The sequence below is a fragment of the Botrytis fragariae genome (assembly GCF_013461495.1).
Source record: "Botrytis fragariae strain BVB16 chromosome Unknown tig00000054, whole genome shotgun sequence".
NCBI classification, from domain to species: Eukaryota; Fungi; Ascomycota; class Leotiomycetes; order Helotiales; family Sclerotiniaceae; genus Botrytis; species Botrytis fragariae.
Genome location: NW_023500993.1, coordinates 955803 through 972749, shown reverse-complemented (window position 1 = coordinate 972749; position 16947 = coordinate 955803). Strand labels below are relative to the sequence as shown.

The following is a 16947-nucleotide window of genomic DNA, read 5'->3' as shown; positions in this document are numbered from 1 at the left end:
GCATCAAGCTAGTGTTCTGGTGCCGGAAAGCTTGGCCAACCAAGATATTCCTGTCCAATTATCTCAGTCTTCTGTAATATCTAGTCGTCCAGCCAGTCGCAAATCCGTCGTCAATGCCCGTTTCTTTCAGATATGCAACAGACCTTTTTTAGTTTCATATTGCGGCCTATCATATACCTCGATGAGTCTCTAGTAGGGAATTCGTGAATTTTAATGGTCTTGTTGCATATCTAATTCTAATTGCCGAAAGCGACTGGCGATTGCTACCGGCATAATGCGGTTTCGTTTTTGCAGATTGGGTACAGATCAAGCAACAGCCAGAGTTTAGCAGTTCAAAGTTGCGGATTGGTTGCTCTCAACCCGCGTTCTTTTATTTCCAGTCAAGTCTTCTCATCAAGCCGTGTTATTCCATCACATCGCCCACAAATCGCCACTAAGATTGCGTGTTGGATATGCAACAAAACCATAAGTTGTTCTACGAAATCGTTAACCAAGTCTTCACCAAGTCGGCCCCGGGTTTCTCTCTGCTTAGCTGTGTAAATAATCCGGGTGTCATCAGTCCAGATATACAACACGATTTCAGTTGCAGATTCGACTTATCAGATCAATGCTTGAAGATTTACCGGATATTAGTAGAGCTAGAAATGGTGTAACTTTGAGATAGCTCTTGTTCTGGTCAAAACGTAGTCCTGTGTATTCGCGGATAGGTGGAGATTCTTCCGCCAGAAACACCTTTGAATTGATCTGATCTTGTGATTGTCGAGTTTTCTCGTTAATTGGAACTTGATTTTTACATATAGAAAATTGAGAAGTGGGTATCCTGGAGACAAGTTGGAACGCTAGAGACACTGGGTAGTTTGTTCAGACGTGCAAGGAAATCTCCTAGGCCAGGGGTCAGTTTATTTCAGATGTAATATGTGCATCCCCCGATACGTACTAACAACAAGACCACAGCTAATCGAAAGCCTACCGAGATCGCACGATGTGCGACGAATATCAGCTTCGCCGTTTAGCAAAGTGCCACAGAGAGATTAACACCAGCTTACTTTAACTTCTAGTAGATCGAGATGCACTAAGACCTGCAATTATGTAACAGTATGCAAAATATATCCTTCAGTTTTATCGCTGCTTAGCGAAGCGCTGAAGTGAGAGCGACATTCCCTGATATCTGTTGATAATCGTTAGGGCACACTTAAAGGATGACTGGTGTTGGCTAAAGGCTAAAGGTTTGTAGAGGATCTGCTGCTTGCAGTAAAGATTCGAGGGGATGATGTATCGAATCTAGAGAGAGATGAATGGGAGTAAGTAGAATGGGGATTATCATACTTAGTTTCTACCATCTATAATGAGACTTCATTTTCTAGCTCTGGAACCGAATAAACGAGACTAGATAGTTTGTAATCACAACATCAATATTTCAAGTAAAGCTTCTTGAAAATTGAAATACATCAACACCGATTCAGGATAGACAATCCCTGACTCCACAAAAACCACACATATCTTTCCTTTTCCGAGAAAGTATCTTCATGAATCCACATCACCAAGTTCCAGAACATATGGTCCAATCTATCTCACCTCGTTCTTCCAACAATCTTCATTCATCATCTTGGACGCATATCCTCTCGCTTCTTGCAAGCTCATAGTGATCCCTTCATGATCAATTGTACTCGCAACCCGATTTGCGATTTCTCGCGGCACTCACAGCTTGAGACTCATGAGTCCTTGCTCCGAGTAACGATTTAAAAGATCTAATAGAATTAGAGGTTTAGCTAGCTTCAAAAAAAGGGAGTAAAATAATATGGATAGAAATCCGAGGGTATCAGAAGACTGAAAGGGTCCTAATCATTGCGAAAGATGTAGAAAGTATGTAAGAGGCTACTGCAATTCAAAAGAGTTGACCAAGGCAAAAAAGATGTCGGCAATGTAGAAAAGAATGAGTCTCATGTGTCTTGCACACCCATTTGACGTATAAATTGAGACTAGGGGGGTTGTACGGACCTTGCCCACGCAGATATATTACAATCATTTCTCAAAAAAAACAAAAAAACAATTTATTATCAGAGACGTATCTGTAAAGAAATCCACCAAACTAAATCACTGATACAACAATCATTTCACCGTAAACCGAAGATCACGCAAGATTGAATAACACAAGATAAAATACGTGTGTCCTATAATCTCACTTAAAGTAATCATCTATACACGGGGAAGACGCGAGATCTCCATAACGGGAGTATGGGGACGCACTCCCAGTCGACGATTTTGGTAATAATACCATCAATGTCGACTAAGATATCCCGCAACGATAATTCATCATGAAAGAGTACATATTGCTCTGGAATGGAGTCAGTGGTAGGAAAACGCTGGGAAGAACTTTAAGAAGTTTCTCGGCGAGGATATTGGTGTCCAGCGTGTCTTCAATCTCGTCTTCGACGTCGGTTACTATGAGAATTCTTTCCTGGTCGGCAATTACCAAGGTGAGATGAGTATATAGCCAGGTTTTGCTGTTGGTGAATGGACTTCGGGGTTTATCTTGTGTGATGTGATCTCCCTAGAAGAAGAACATCGACACTATTTCCCTTAGGGCAGGCAACAGCTGTTGTGAGTCTTGTGGTGCTCCTTTGACACTAGCTGATATACTTCGGAAGACAGATCCCCGTTCTTACGTTGAGGTTCTGGTACAACAAATATGTTACCAATAGCAGAGAACTCGTGACGGGAAAGCTCGGTTTGGTATTGTGCAATCTGTTTGACCAGATTCTGTTTGGAATTTCGGAACAATTTCCTCCATTTCGTTCTCAAGTTCTCACCAGGTAGCAAGCATAGACACTAATATCCATTCGAACCCAAGCCCGTTTTCACTAGTATCATCGAACGCAAGAATATGAGCACTAATATATCCGTACTCTGGAAAATGAAATTGATGGTAGCTACCTCACTATTTGTTTTTACAAGAGCTCGACAGGCAATGTGATACGAAATAAGAAGCCTACATTTGCAGTTTTGACTCTGTATACTTTGCTAAAGGCCCCTTCAGCATAAAAGTTGAGATGGCAGAGATCATTTTCCTCCAGATTGAGGTGCTTTCGAGCGATTAATTCAACTTTGGCAATATCCGGCTCAGATGTCCAACGTGGTTCGAGACCAAATGCCTGGCCACCCATTCTAGTCCATCTTGTTTAATCATCTTGTGAGTGCCAAAAAACGATGATAGCGAATCAAGGATGACGGACTGTGAGATGAGTGAAGTGAGGTGCCAATGAAAATCTGAAGAAGCTTCGTCAACTTTAATTGTGATCACACATTACAATATTTTGTAATAAACATTCTGAAAAACAAAAAAAAGCTAGTATTCATGTGAGACTTTCGACTTTTGGAGACAATTTTCAATTCTTCACATCGAATAAGATGGCACGAGGAGTCCCAGTCAATTACAAGGTATAATATTATTTAATGAATTCACAAAACCCTATGAAATAATCAAGGGTGAGATTCACGAATCTTGAGGCTGAGGTTAATATTCGGGGCTATGAAGCGGGGCCGAATCTGCCTATGTGGGAAACCTTTGTATATATGGCATTCGATTGATAGAAATCTTCAATCTTGCATAGCCAGTTCAAACTGTACATATTCAACCATGAACTAGCTGTCCGACTACATTCAACAACTTTGAGTCCAAGTCTTTTGAATACTATGTTGGAGATCTCTATTTTCTTTCGCGTGGGCCTTATCCCAGTAAGTACTGCTATTGCTCCTATGTAACTTGTACTAAAGCACTTGGAATTTCTCGAACTCCTTAAGAAACTAGATCTTGGACAAATAAGCAGTCTGGGATCCACCTGTGGCAGGTTTCACTATTTGGATTGTGGAGTATGTAGGATGCGGCTGCGCAAGAGACATGGACGGGCGAAGTGTAATTCACCGTTGATCTCGGGGTTGAAAGAGTGTCAGCTGGAAAGGGTCTGAGGGGAATCTGTCTTTTGACTTTTAAGCTATTCGGAATGACTGTTACTGCTAAAAAGCCAAATTGAAGATTAAATAGGCGGTGACTAGGGAGCAGGGACGCGGAACTGAAAGACTGCAGCATCCGAAGTATCCAATTATGCGATTAATATGAACTTCCAGAGGACTCTCCGTGATGATAAGATTGGATTGCAAGTAGCTCTGAAACAAGTAGTTATAAGAAAGGATAAGAAATTGCTCGATGAATTCATAAAGACAATTGTTCGGGTGAGATGAAAGACATGGGGGAGCTCATGGGGCCCCGCAATGGTTCACCATCAGAGCCAAAATTATGCAAATGCAATGTGAGGCTCGCCCAAAAGGATTATAATTAGGTATCAGAGTCCTCCGTACAGCAAGTACATACGATGTACATCGGCGGTTCATAGCCGAAGTTGCATTAGATTGCTTTTATCCAGCTTTTAACGGTACGAACAGGTCCTAATCATCTGCAACTTTCAAGCCACGAGGGCGTGATCTCCAGTGCACGACTCAGGCTCCGCCGTGGAGACTTTGGTTGCATGAAAATGGATACTTCCACGATGGCTTGTGAAATGACACACTTTGTCTTATTCTGATTCAATTTGCGGACTTTCGCAGAATACGATACCGGTACTCGAGCAGGTAATGAATGAAGACGAGGTACGAGGTAAACATTCATGGCTGTTGCATTTCCCGCGAATTCAAGAATTGAAATGGAGTCTTGCCGATCAAATACGCAACTTCACAGAATCACAACTTCCTTTCAAGGTTACTTCCAAGAAATCCGTAATCAGAAATCACAGGATTGGCGCGTGTATCGTACATAGGTAACATCGTCTTCGAATGCCGATTTGTGGTTCACCAATGGAAATAAAGTCCGAGTCGTTGCTCCGTTCAACCAACCTCCAACAGCGTTTCAGATGTCAACAAACGAGATTTACACTTTGTGAGCGTTTAATAATTCATTTCAAATTTCCACCCAACTTCCTCTTATCAACCGACCGTTTTCTGTTTCTTTTTCTTTTTTCCATGATGTGACTCGGCGGCGCATCTTCAACCTCTGAATCCTTGAGGGTACTCCCGCCTCGGAAGAGTGCCGAGTACGGCCGGTATGACAGGATTGTGCGAAGCGTAGACGAACTAGGTAGGTATTGATAAAGTAGCAAGGCTGAGAATCTGAGATAGATATAAAACTGGAGACTCCGCCATCGGATAATCCAATGATTGGATGTCGGTTGGGTAAAAATGAAGGGGGATATCTTGGTGGACGGATATCTTGGAGGCTGGGAAACCATTTGATTGCAAACACAAGATAGAAGAGGCGAGAGGATAGAATAGAATTGGAAGTCAATCAAATAAATGCATCGGGGGACGTAGAGGCTCGAGAACCAGATTCAAACAATCGAGAGTAGTATCGATTGAAGCTGTAGAAGTATCAAATTCTACAGAATATCAATAGTTTATCTATTCTCTACCTCAACTTGGTCAGGGCTAATCCCATCATCACATATTCTCCACTTAGGATGAACTGTAATTTATATGACACTGACAGAGCCCTTACCTTACCGTCGGACGCCGCGGGAGGAGGTACGATCACACAGGTACTTCACAAACATACTTTACCCTTGATTTTGATTTGGGGCCAAAGAACGTGCTGCGTGCTGCGTGCTGCTTAGATATGTGCAGGCCAAAGCAGCTTGAGAAGCTTCTAGAAATAGCCAAAAGGGCAACGAGCCCCAGAATGATAAATGATATCCACCTCCACAGGTAGAAAAAGAAAAGGGAAAAGTGTCTACTGCAAGCTAAGTGCTCGTCACAGAATTGAGATGGCTGAGCAAGATGCAAAAGAGCAAGAGAGGTAGGATATTCGGGTACGGAGCACAACATTAGCAATCGAAAATTTACTCTCGACTCTCCCTCCTCCGTACTCAGCAGGCATCAAGATGACAGCACGGACGAATAAAGTGTAAAGATTCCAGGGGCCACAAAAAATCTATTGGAAGTCGATGCCCTGCAAAGGAAGATCTGGATAGCACTAAAAAAGAAAGGAAGAGGAAAATAACTGGTAGCAACTTGGGATGAGCTATTGATTTGATTGACTGATATCATACGGCCATACGGAGGACATCCAAACCATACCATACATCACGTACGAACCATACAAGCCATACCTACATACATCCATCATCCATACATACATCCATACATACATCCATCCATCCATACATACATACCCTCGATACCTTACCACTCTATTTTGTGAATATCTAAGAGGTCGAAAACTTTTGGTGTTAATTCCCATCTATCATCCCCCCTCCCTCCATCCCTCTCTCACTCTCTACCTATATTTCCAACCTCGATCATATCCACCCATTTGCCCATCGTTCTCATCTTAGATATCTTGTTGCGCTCCTCTCAACATCTCGCTCTCACACACTCTCTCACGGTCTTCACTTCACTCCACTTCTCTTATCCTATGGGACTTCTTTTCGGCTCCTCACCCATACCGAAAATAGCCTTCGACGCACTTCAAAAAACGAACCAATTTGCTTGTTCGAAATCCCCCCAAAGACAACAATTTTCAAGGAGAAGAATAGGATAAAGACGGAGGAGAAGGCTACCAGGTATATACGAAAAAGAGAAGAAAGAAAAAAGAGAGACAATAATCGCAAAAAAGCAAAGGCGAAAGCGAAACCCCCAAAAGTAAATAAATCCCTACTCTTCATAAATACTTTTAACTTTCCCACCTACCTTTCTCTTATATCTTCCCTCCCTTTCTCTGTCTCTCTGTCTCTTCCTCTCTCTCTCTATCCTACCAAAATGGACTTTTGACGTCTGGTTTTGTGTTGTATGTATGCTGCATCAAACGGAGTTGGGGAGTTCATGTTCCTATTGAATATATTCTAAGAGCTTCTATAAGATTCTAGCTAGGGAAAAAAACTTATATTCACCACACGCCACACACAACCTACCTAGGGCTGTTACTACTGGTATCACTCACTATAAGCCATTACATCAAAACCAACCGTCATATCATATTTTTTATTTTTTCGCTCTCACAGTCTGTCCAACCACAATCGTTCGTCAGACCGGCTACACGCACCCACGGTCATCCCAGCGGGAATTATTATCTATTCTCAATGTCCTTTAACCTCTTTTCAAAAACACCAAGAAAACCAAAGAAACCTGAAGATAACGAGGAGGGGATTCAAACGGATTCGCCTCGCTCAAAATCCCCACTAAAGAAATCTTACTCAAGATTAAGTAAAAATAAAGAAGAGGAAAATATTAAATCAGAGGAAAAACAATCAGGCTCAACAAAATCCAGCCGTATTCGACCAAAATCGAGTGTATACCCGTCGCGAAATTCTTTTGATCCAAATACCACTCATCCTTTAAACCTTCCGCCAGATCAACTGCGGAGGTTATCAACTCAAGTCAGGATGTCGGAACCTATGGATATTGACGTTGACTCTCCTGCCAGCGCTCGCAATCCTTCCCCACCACCTGCAACTAATTCACAATCAAACACCCAAGCAAGCACATCAAAACCAGCAGAGCCTGCTCGTAAGCTTTCTTCAAAGTCTGCTCCAAAGCCTGCTCCTCAGCCAAGTGCACCCAATGGTGACAGTGCTTCAGCTAATGGAGAGGGACCACCCCCTCCTCCACCAGCTCACAAATCGAACCCAACAAGTCCTCAAGCGGTAGCGCCACCGACCCCAGAAGAAGCAGAGGCATTCAAAGATTCGGGAAATAGATATTACAAGGCTAAGCAGTACAAGAAAGCTATTGAAGAATACACCAAGGGTTCGTGCGTTCGAAAGGGTTTAATACGTGACAACTGCTGATATTTATACTATTTGTAGCTGTCGAAGCGATGCCAATATCATCCACCTATATCAACAACCGTGCTGCTGCTTATATGGCTGCTGGCCAATACTACCAGGCTTTAGAAGATTCCAAACGAGCTGACCAGCTTGATCCCAACAACCATAAAGTACTTCTACGATTAGCTCGAATTTACATCAGTATGGGATTACCACAAGAGGCTATGGATACCTTTGGCCGCATTCAACCACCACCTTCAGCAAAAGACATGGCTCCAGCTAAAGCTATGTTGCAACATCTTGCGGCTGCAGCAGACGCACTTAAGAACGGAACTGGATCAATGGCAATACACTCTATTGAGCAGGCAGAAAGATTACTTGGTATGGGTGTGCCCAAGCCACGCAAATGGCAATTAATGCGTGGTGAGGCTTATCTAAAAATGGGCAATGTCAATGCTTTGGGAGATGCACAAAATGTTGCCATGTCTTTATTACGAGGAAACAGCCAAGATCCTGAGGCGCTTGTTTTGAGGGGCAGAGCTTTATACTCTCAAGGCGAAAATGAAAAGGCCATCCAGCATTTCCGACAAGCTTTGACATGCGATCCTGATTACAGAGACGCAGTCAAGTATTTAAGATTGGTCAGGAAGGTTGATCAGTTAAAAACCGACGGAAACGCGGAGTTCAAGGCTGGGCGATACCCGAATGCTATTGAAAAGTACAGTGAAGCTCTCGCACTCGACCCTACAAACAGAGGAACAAACTCCAAATTGCTTCAAAATCGTGCTTTGTGCAAATCTCGCCTCAAGGATTATGCGGCTGCTATTGAGGATTGTGATCAAGCTCTTCAACTTGACCCTTCATACACCAAAGCAAAGAAGACAAAAGCTACCGCTCTTGGCGAGTCTGGCCAGTGGGAGGAAGCTGTACGCGAGCTCAAGCAGTTGCAAGAACAAGATCCTTCAGACGCTGGTATTGCTAGGGAGGTACGAAGAGCTGAACTCGAGTTGAAGAAGAGCAAGAGAAAGGATTACTACAAGATCCTTGGCGTTGAGAAGGACGCAGATGATAACCAGATTAAGAAGGCTTATAGAAAGGCTGCAATCATCCATCATCCAGATAAGAACCGGGATGATCCACATGCAGAGGAGCGATTTAAGGATATTGGAGAGGCCTACGAGACCTTGAGTGATTCTGAGTAAGTTTGATCTGTTTCTCCTGACATTACCGTGCAGTCTAACATAATACTTCAGGAAACGTGCACGATACGATAGTGGTGTAGACTTGGAAGATCCAATGGATGGCTTTGGAGGCGGTATGGGAGGTGGTGGGGGAGGAATGAACATTGATCCAGGTTAGTCTACAACGTTGATGTTCCAAATTACACTGCTAATTTTGCCAATAGAAATCCTCATGCAAATGTTTGGAGCCCAGATGGGAGGGGGCCGTGGAGGTGGAGGTGGTTTCCACAGTTTCGGTGGTGGTATGCCGCAGGGAGGTCGCGCTCGGGGCGCTCCTCAAGGCTTTCCCGGTGGATTTTCGTTCCAGTGACCTGATGAAGATCAGAATCATGATATTAATCAAGATCAATCCACCTCTCACAACACATCAAAAAGTTCGCGTCAAAGTTCTGATTTCACAAAAGCTTCTCATGATCCCGACGGAAAATGGTGGCTACGTAAAGCATGGATGGGGTTCCTACTGGCGGGCGTTCTTCTTCCTCTTGATCTCTTGGCCCTTCTGGCTTTTTTAATGGCCGGAGTGTACATTTGCATCAAAATTACCATTTACGTGCGTCGAAAACGCGACGCCTCATAGAATTTGGGGATTAGATTCCATTGCAGGCGTTTTCTATCGTGGATTTTCATTTTTGATCCCAGCTTCGAAAGCATGATGAAAGGATAACCACATACATACTGGACAGATTTTGAAACAGCATCAAAAAATTTGAAGAGGGTAATGTGGCAAATGAGGAATTGATGTACATGTCTGATGATATTTATCATAATGACATAGGATTTCTTTTACTGCCTTAACTTAAATAGACTATTAATGAACATAGTTTGAAATATTCCTAAACGCATTCAATAATATAATTGGTTGACACATGTTATACAGTGTGAATTTAATTTATACCTCTAACGCCGACCTTCGTTCCTTCAAGTATTCTTAGATTCGTCAGAGAACCCCTTGCGAAATCCTCAATAGTGGCAACGAGCACCCAAATGAAGATCGAATCCGGATAAAATAGGGGCCGTTTCTCACGTGTCACCTTTTCACCAAGCGAAAGGCTGAAATTAAACCTTGCCTTACCCTTCAGATTTGTGTGTTGTGGTGGGGCAGTATCTTCTGAAGAACCGCTTTCAGTAGAACTTTTCCAACATCATATTGCAAAAAACTGGCAACAAAAGTTATTTTAAGAGCTCAGGATACAAACTCAAAAACCAGATAGGGATTCAACGTACAATTTTACAATCGTGCACCAAGTCTTCTATCTATTGCAAGCTTTTGTCTCGTCCCCAACCATTCAACGAATAAATCTAAAAATTATTATGACTCGATAGCGGAGTCTCAAAGAATGCTACAGATGTACATGCGATTTACTTTACAATAATTGTGGATCGTTTGAACTTCCTAAACCTTTCTGTCTGCTGTGACCTCAAGCTTTAGTTCTTGGGAATACAGCAGTCATGGACGCCCAGGTATGTTCTTGATACACCGCTTCCGGGAAATTCTGCGCTGGCGGGGGTTAATGCTCGAGAATGGAAGTTTGGATATATAGGATGGAACATCTGTACTAATCTGCCATTATTCTATAGATTGAGAAAGCCATCGAAATCGCATGGGACCCTCGATCCGACCCAAACCTAAAAGAACAAGCGGTTCAATATCTCACCCAAGTCCGAGGCGACACCTCGAGCCTACAAGCATGCCTTAACCTCTTCACCAGAGCTCCAAAAGCTGCCGAAGTCGTACGATTAGTTTCGCTAGATATTGTCAACAATGCGATTCAAACTCAACACATAGACGATCAGAGCTTGCGTGGGCTCAAAGAACAACTACATGACTATGTCAGAAGAACCTATGCCTCTGGAAACGAGGTCGATCCACCCGCTTTACAGAACAAGCTCACACAAACCTTGACGTTTTTGTTCTCATCATTATACAAGGAAGGCTGGGAAAGTTTCATAAGAGATTTCTTGAGCTTCGCAGGTCATCAGAATGGATCAGTTGATAATCTTTCCGGGGTTGTATTGTATTTGCGGCTTTTGAGCTCCATTCATGACGAGATTGCCGATTTGATGATAGCCAGGGCTGGAGAGGAAACAAAGCGAAATGTCGAGTTGAAGGATCTTGTGCGTGCTCGAGATGTACATACGGTGGCAGGTTCTTTTCAACAAATCCTCACATACTGGCAAGGTAATAACGATGCCATTGTTGAAATGACATTGAAGGTTATTGGAAAATGGGTCTCGTGGATTGATATCTCTTTAGTCGTAAATCAGGATATCTTGAATTTGTTGTTTCCATTGGTTGGCCGAAACCCTAATGGTGGTGAAGACAAAGTCAAGGATGCTGCCATAGACTGCTTTACAGAGATTGTGGCAAAGAAGATGAAACCTTCTGATAAGATAGGAATGATCCTGTTCTTAAACCTTGGAGAAGTTGTGTCGCAACTTATCACTAGTCCAGCCCTACACAACTTACGGAACACTTCTAGCTATGACACCGATCTTGCGGAAGCGGTTGCAAAACTGGTCAACAACGTTGTTTCAGATCTGGTCAAAATCCTCGAGGACATCAAAGTTGAACCCGATGTTCGAGCCCAAGCAGAACAATTATTGCAAACTTTCCTTCCACTTCTACTCAGATTTTTCTCGGACGAGTACGACGAGATATGCGCAACAGTCATACCATCTCTCACAGAGCTCAACACATTCTTACGCAAAGCACAACCATTACCACCTGCATATTCCGCCATGCTGACACCTATTCTCAATGCGATAATACAAAAAATGAGATACGATGACACTTCTTCATACGCCGATGAGGATGAATTAACAGACGAGGCTGAATTCCAAGAGCTTCGAAAAAGGTTACAGGTTCTTCAAAAGACTATTGCTGCAGTTGATGAAGCTTTGTATGTTGATGTCTTGAGCAACGTGATTGGAAGTACATTTCAGAGACTCGACGAGCAAAATGGTCAGATAGACTGGCGCGATTTGGACCTTGCACTACACGAAATGTACCTTTTTGGGGAACTTACGCTCGTCAATGGTGGTCTTTATGCCAAGAGCCAGCCATCCAGTATCGCAGCCGAACGTTTGATCGTCATGATGTCTAAAATGGTCGAATCCGGTAAGATTGTGCGAGCACCTTTACAGGAGAATTCACTAATTGTAAATAGGCATTGCGTCATTCAATCATCCTGCCATCTCACTCCAATATATGGAAATCTGCGTTCGATACTGTTCGTTCTTTGAAAACCAAACCCAATATATTCCTCAAGTTCTCGAGCAATTCGTTAGCTTTGTGCACCATAGTCATTCACGGGTCAGGATACGTTCGTGGTATCTATTTCACCGATTTGTAAAGCACTTGAGAGGTCAAGTTGGTAATGTTGCGGAAACTATCATTCAATCTATCAGTGATCTCCTTCCTTTGAAGGCAGAAGTACCAAGGGAAAATGATGATGACATGTCATCAGATGATGGCAATCATGATGCAGCGGATGTTGCATTCAATGCGCAACTCAACCTTTATGAGGCAATTGGTTGTATCTCATCCACAACCTCAACACCAATAGAGAAGCAAGCTATCTATGCAAGAACAATCATGGATCCTCTATTCTCAGACATCGAGCGAAATTTAGAGCAAGCTAAGTCGGGCAATGCACAAGCTGTTCTACAAATTCATCACATTGTTTTCGCTCTTGGATCGTTAGCCCATGGATTTTCTGACTGGTCCCCTGGAGAAGGAAAAAGGGCTGGACAAGCACCTGTCAAGGAGATAACCATTGAATTCAGCCGTGCCGCGGAAGCAATTTTGTTTGCACTCGAGGCACTTAAGGCTTCTTTCGAGGTCCGTAATGCAGCAAGATCCTCATTCTCCAGACTTATGGGAGTCATGGGGTTGCTATGCTACCTCTTCTTCCGAGATGGATCGATGGCTTGTTGTCTCAAAGTTCTTCTAAAGAAGAAATCGCCATGTTCTTACGATTATTGGATCAAGTGGTGTTTGGGTTTAAGAAGGATATACATGAAGTTCTCAACTCCCTACTGACACCACTTTTCCAACGAGTTTTTGCTAGCTTAAGCGAGCCGGTTACAGGAACAGATGATGGAATCCAACTCGTTGAATTGCGAAGAGAATATTTGACCTTCGTAACGGTCATCTTGAATAACGAGCTCGGTTCTGTACTTGTTAGTGAGCAGAATCAAGCTTTCTTTGACCCCCTTATTCAGTCGGTCACAACCTTGGCGAAAACAGTCACAAATGAAAATGGCAATCTCGCGGCCAGCAAGATTGCCTTCAACGTCATGACAAAGATGGCAGAGATCTGGGGTGGCCCAACAATTGCGACACCAGGTCAGCCCATTACCTCGCCTGTTTCCCCTCAACCATCATTTCCCGGCTTTGATAGTTTTCTCATTGAACGTTTTCACCCGGTTTGTTGGGAAGTTCTTCGCGATCCAAACTTCAGACCATTGGTCGATGCGCAATCCAAGAGCGTTTTGAACGAATTGGCGGGATTGGAACAGGTTATCTATATGAAGACTGGGAACATGTTTGTGGAGCATTTACAGGGCAATTTCTTCCCAAGCATGGGCGTGGATGGTAGTGGATTTATTAAGAGCATGGTGGAGAGTCCGGAAAGAAAGGGATTAGCGACATTTTTGCAGAATTGGATGAAAGGAAAAGCTTAGAGCAATGCATTCATTTGCACAGGCGAGGGACGATGGAAGCGATGGGATAATGAGGTTTCGTTGATATCCGGTCGGAGGTGGAGATTTATTGATTGTTAGAACGGCATGAAAGGAGGAGAGGAATCATTGCATTTTCGAATGGCGTTGGAATGGATGTTTATATCATGGTTGGCCGGTGATTGCAACGAAACTTAAACTATACCACAAATGGATATGCAGGTATTGGGATGGGAGAATGAATATCATGATCCTTTCAATTTGGCTTTAGGTTGAAACAGTGCTTTGGGAGAAGAAGTGGCTTAGTCTGAAGTTTTTACTTTAGTTCAAAAACAGTGGATGTGCTGAAATGGGATGAGGGTGCTTATCGATTGTTGATAATTCAGTAAGCGATTACTAGAAGAAAAAAGTCATATCATTCACTTTCGTATGCCGACATGCTCTTATGCGTATATTACGAGGATTTTGGATGGGTGCAGTAGGGTTGTGTAGTTGCAGAGGATGGATAGTGCGAGATGAAATAGCTGAGTTGTAGAAATGAGAAGGAGGAAGAGGTGACAGGCGGAAGCCAAATCCGAGTGAGGCTAATTAGATATATTAGATATATTGGCTAGGTTAATCTACCAATTAATTTCCTTGTACTCGCCGAGGAATATACTCATTCTCGTCCCATGTGGTTTTGCGATCAGTCTACATCTTTTTATCTCACTGCGTTAATTTTCCGATAGCTGGTGTTTCAATTGCTAGATCTAATCTGGAAACTGGTAATAAATAGTAAGACGGATTTGCTTAAAGGTACTATGGCATGCAGTCAGTGCTGCTTCGAATTATACTCTATGTATTGTTAGAAACCTGTAAGACGGAGATAGATTCACTTTTCCAACTTTTGGTGTTCGTGTCATGCTTTGGATCAATACTCGTATGTCAGACCGGCGGGTATACTGGTTTTTATTTAAAAGACCCCCAAATTCTTTTCGGAATTTTCTGCTGCATAGCCCCTAGGAATCTTGTAATCAGAACTCATCGTACTCAAAGCATCGCAAAATGGATCCCTTCACAAAACCGGCGTACGGAGAAATACTCCTCCATCAGACACTTGATTACCTGTCGAGAGTTTCGCCACATAGACTGTACGCATCAATTCCACACTTTGCAGATTTCATCGATTTATTTAGGGATCTGGACTTCTTATGCTGTACCGGTGTCCCTTATTCAGGGTCAACCTTTGCTGCCGGTGCGTTGGTGATAGGAAATGGAAGAGTACGTGCTACTCTGCTTTTGGAGCCTAAACCACAAGTTCAAGACCACGAAAGAAAATCTTTGATTCAGACTCTTTGGCCATGTATTGAGGAAGCTAACGCGTTGGCACCTGGCCATGGACGCATCCTCAATCAAACATTATCGTTGCCGACAAGCCATTCTCACGTGCGGGTAAAGCAACCACTGTACGCAAGCTCACGAAAACAGCTTTCGAGAAAGAGATCGAGACCCCATACAAGCAGACAAAATTGTCTACTTCAAATAAAATCCCGTCTCTCAGAGCTATCTTTGAGCGCGAGTCAGTTCGGAACTTCGTACGCGCTATTGCTGTCTCTTGCTTTCCAATCGCTGCTAATGTTTCGGACGACGAAGATCTCTTTTCACATGATTTAGACTCGCTTAGGATTACCGAGCTGGTAGCCATTCTGAGATCCGGAATTGCAGAACACGCCAGCTCGTCCGGTGTATCATGGATATCGCCGGAGATGGCATACCAGAATCCAAGCATTGTCCAATTAGTCACTATATGCCATTATTTCCTCAATCCCCGCCGTACTCCACAGGGAAGCAATGCGCAAGCACGAATTTCCACCATGGAAAATCTGGTCCGAAAGTACACTCACAACTTACCCGTGCGATCTCCATACAGCCCGGGAGATGCACCTCAAACATCGTTGAAAATGTGCATTGCAGTAATAGGCTCAACAGGCACATTAGGAACAGTTCTTCTCAGCACGCTGTTACCAAACCTCAGAATTTCCCGAATCTACTGTCTCAACCGCAATGTTTCTGCACGCGTCACGCAAGAATCCATCCTTGCAAATCGAGGAATCGATTCTTCCCTCGTCTTCAAGCCCCATTTCATGACGGTCAAAATCGATTCGCCAAACCTTGGTCTACCTTTATCGGATTACAATATACTCGTTGATGATATCGACATCATAATATATAATGCATGGGGGTCCTAGCATCAATTTCTTCCTCTCATTCCCCTTCCCTTTCTCACAAGGCCTATTACCCATGACTCAGCACCAGAACTCACATATCTATACCCTACTAAGCCTCCCACCACAGTCCCAACAACCATCCTCCGTATCGGCCAGATAAGCGGTTCAACCAGCCCCACCGACCCTCCCTGGCCAAAACAAGAATGGTTATATCCCATTCTTCTTTCTTCCAAGACACTCTGCCTCTTACCTCAGCAACTTGCTCCTATTGATTGGGTGCCGATCGACTTAGCTGCTGCCGTTATCTCCGAAATTCTAGCTTCATATGGAGATGCATCTTCAATTTCGGAGGCCAAGTATTCGAGTGAGAGCGAGGATGGGAAAAACATTCAAGCATACAACATCGTCAACCCAGCTCATATTTCCTGGGATATACTTGTATAAATACTACGAGAACGTTTTGGAAAGGATAACGGCCGACAAATAAAGATGCTTCCGTTACGAGAATGGATCGAGGAGATTGAGAAGTATAGTGCGAATTTGGATGTGAAGACAATGGGGATAGAGGCGACTTTAAAACCTGCATTGAAGTTGAATAAAAGATTGGGGAATGGGAAGGCATTAGATGATGTTAGATATATGATGGAAAAGAGTAAAAGAGCTAGTAGGGCAATGAAGGAGATGGGAGGTATTGATAGGGAGATGATCGAGATGTGGTTGGGGCAATGGGGGCTGTAATTTGGAGATTGGTTATTTGGGCTGTTTAATGGAGTGTGGAGAAGGGATTAACTGACCAAAAGAAGACTCAAGTGTGGTAAGCTCAAGAGATTGGAGTGTACAGTACTTTATTGCGATTCATGGTTGTACCTTGCGAAGTGGTTGATTTTCTAATAACCTCAAGTGGCATTCTAGAAACTTCACCAGAAGCAAAGATGTTATTGCATCAGTAGATTTCTTCTTTATACTGCTATTATGACTAAACTTCTAGTCTCATACTAGAAAAGG

The 16947-nt window shown here is 43.2% G+C and overlaps 4 protein-coding genes across 4 annotated transcripts; 3 read left to right on the top strand and 1 right to left on the bottom strand.

The window, feature by feature from the left end:
• Window positions 1-2948: 2948 nt before the first annotated feature.
• Bfra_005070 (putative kinase-like protein) lies at window positions 2949-3164 on the bottom strand (the record flags this gene model as incomplete). The annotated part of the gene is made up of 1 exon (XM_037335457.1): window positions 2949-3164. The coding sequence occupies one exon, from the start codon at window positions 3162-3164 to the stop codon at window positions 2949-2951; it is 216 nt and encodes a 71-aa protein (XP_037192552.1).
• Window positions 3165-7124: 3960 nt separating this feature from the next.
• Bfra_005069 (putative dnaj domain containing protein) lies at window positions 7125-9492 on the top strand (the record flags this gene model as incomplete). The annotated part of the gene is made up of 4 exons (XM_037335456.1): window positions 7125-7791; window positions 7851-9009; window positions 9065-9165; window positions 9217-9492. 4 exons carry the CDS (start codon window positions 7125-7127, stop codon window positions 9360-9362), a joined length of 2073 nt encoding a protein of 690 aa, XP_037192551.1. The 3' UTR covers window positions 9363-9492.
• Window positions 9493-10501: 1009 nt separating this feature from the next.
• Window positions 10502-13738, top strand: Bfra_005068 (putative trna exportin protein; the record flags this gene model as incomplete). The annotated part of the gene is made up of 4 exons (XM_037335455.1): window positions 10502-10513; window positions 10631-12170; window positions 12220-12943; window positions 12997-13738. 4 exons carry the CDS (start codon window positions 10502-10504, stop codon window positions 13736-13738), a joined length of 3018 nt encoding a protein of 1005 aa, XP_037192550.1.
• Window positions 13739-14779: 1041 nt separating this feature from the next.
• On the top strand, window positions 14780-16680 carry Bfra_005067 (putative nrps-like enzyme protein; the record flags this gene model as incomplete). Its single annotated transcript, XM_037335454.1, has 4 exons — window positions 14780-15166; window positions 15190-15956; window positions 16005-16380; window positions 16411-16680. The coding sequence occupies 4 exons, from the start codon at window positions 14780-14782 to the stop codon at window positions 16678-16680; spliced, it is 1800 nt and encodes a 599-aa protein (XP_037192549.1).
• Between the last annotated feature and the right edge of the window lie 267 nt (window positions 16681-16947).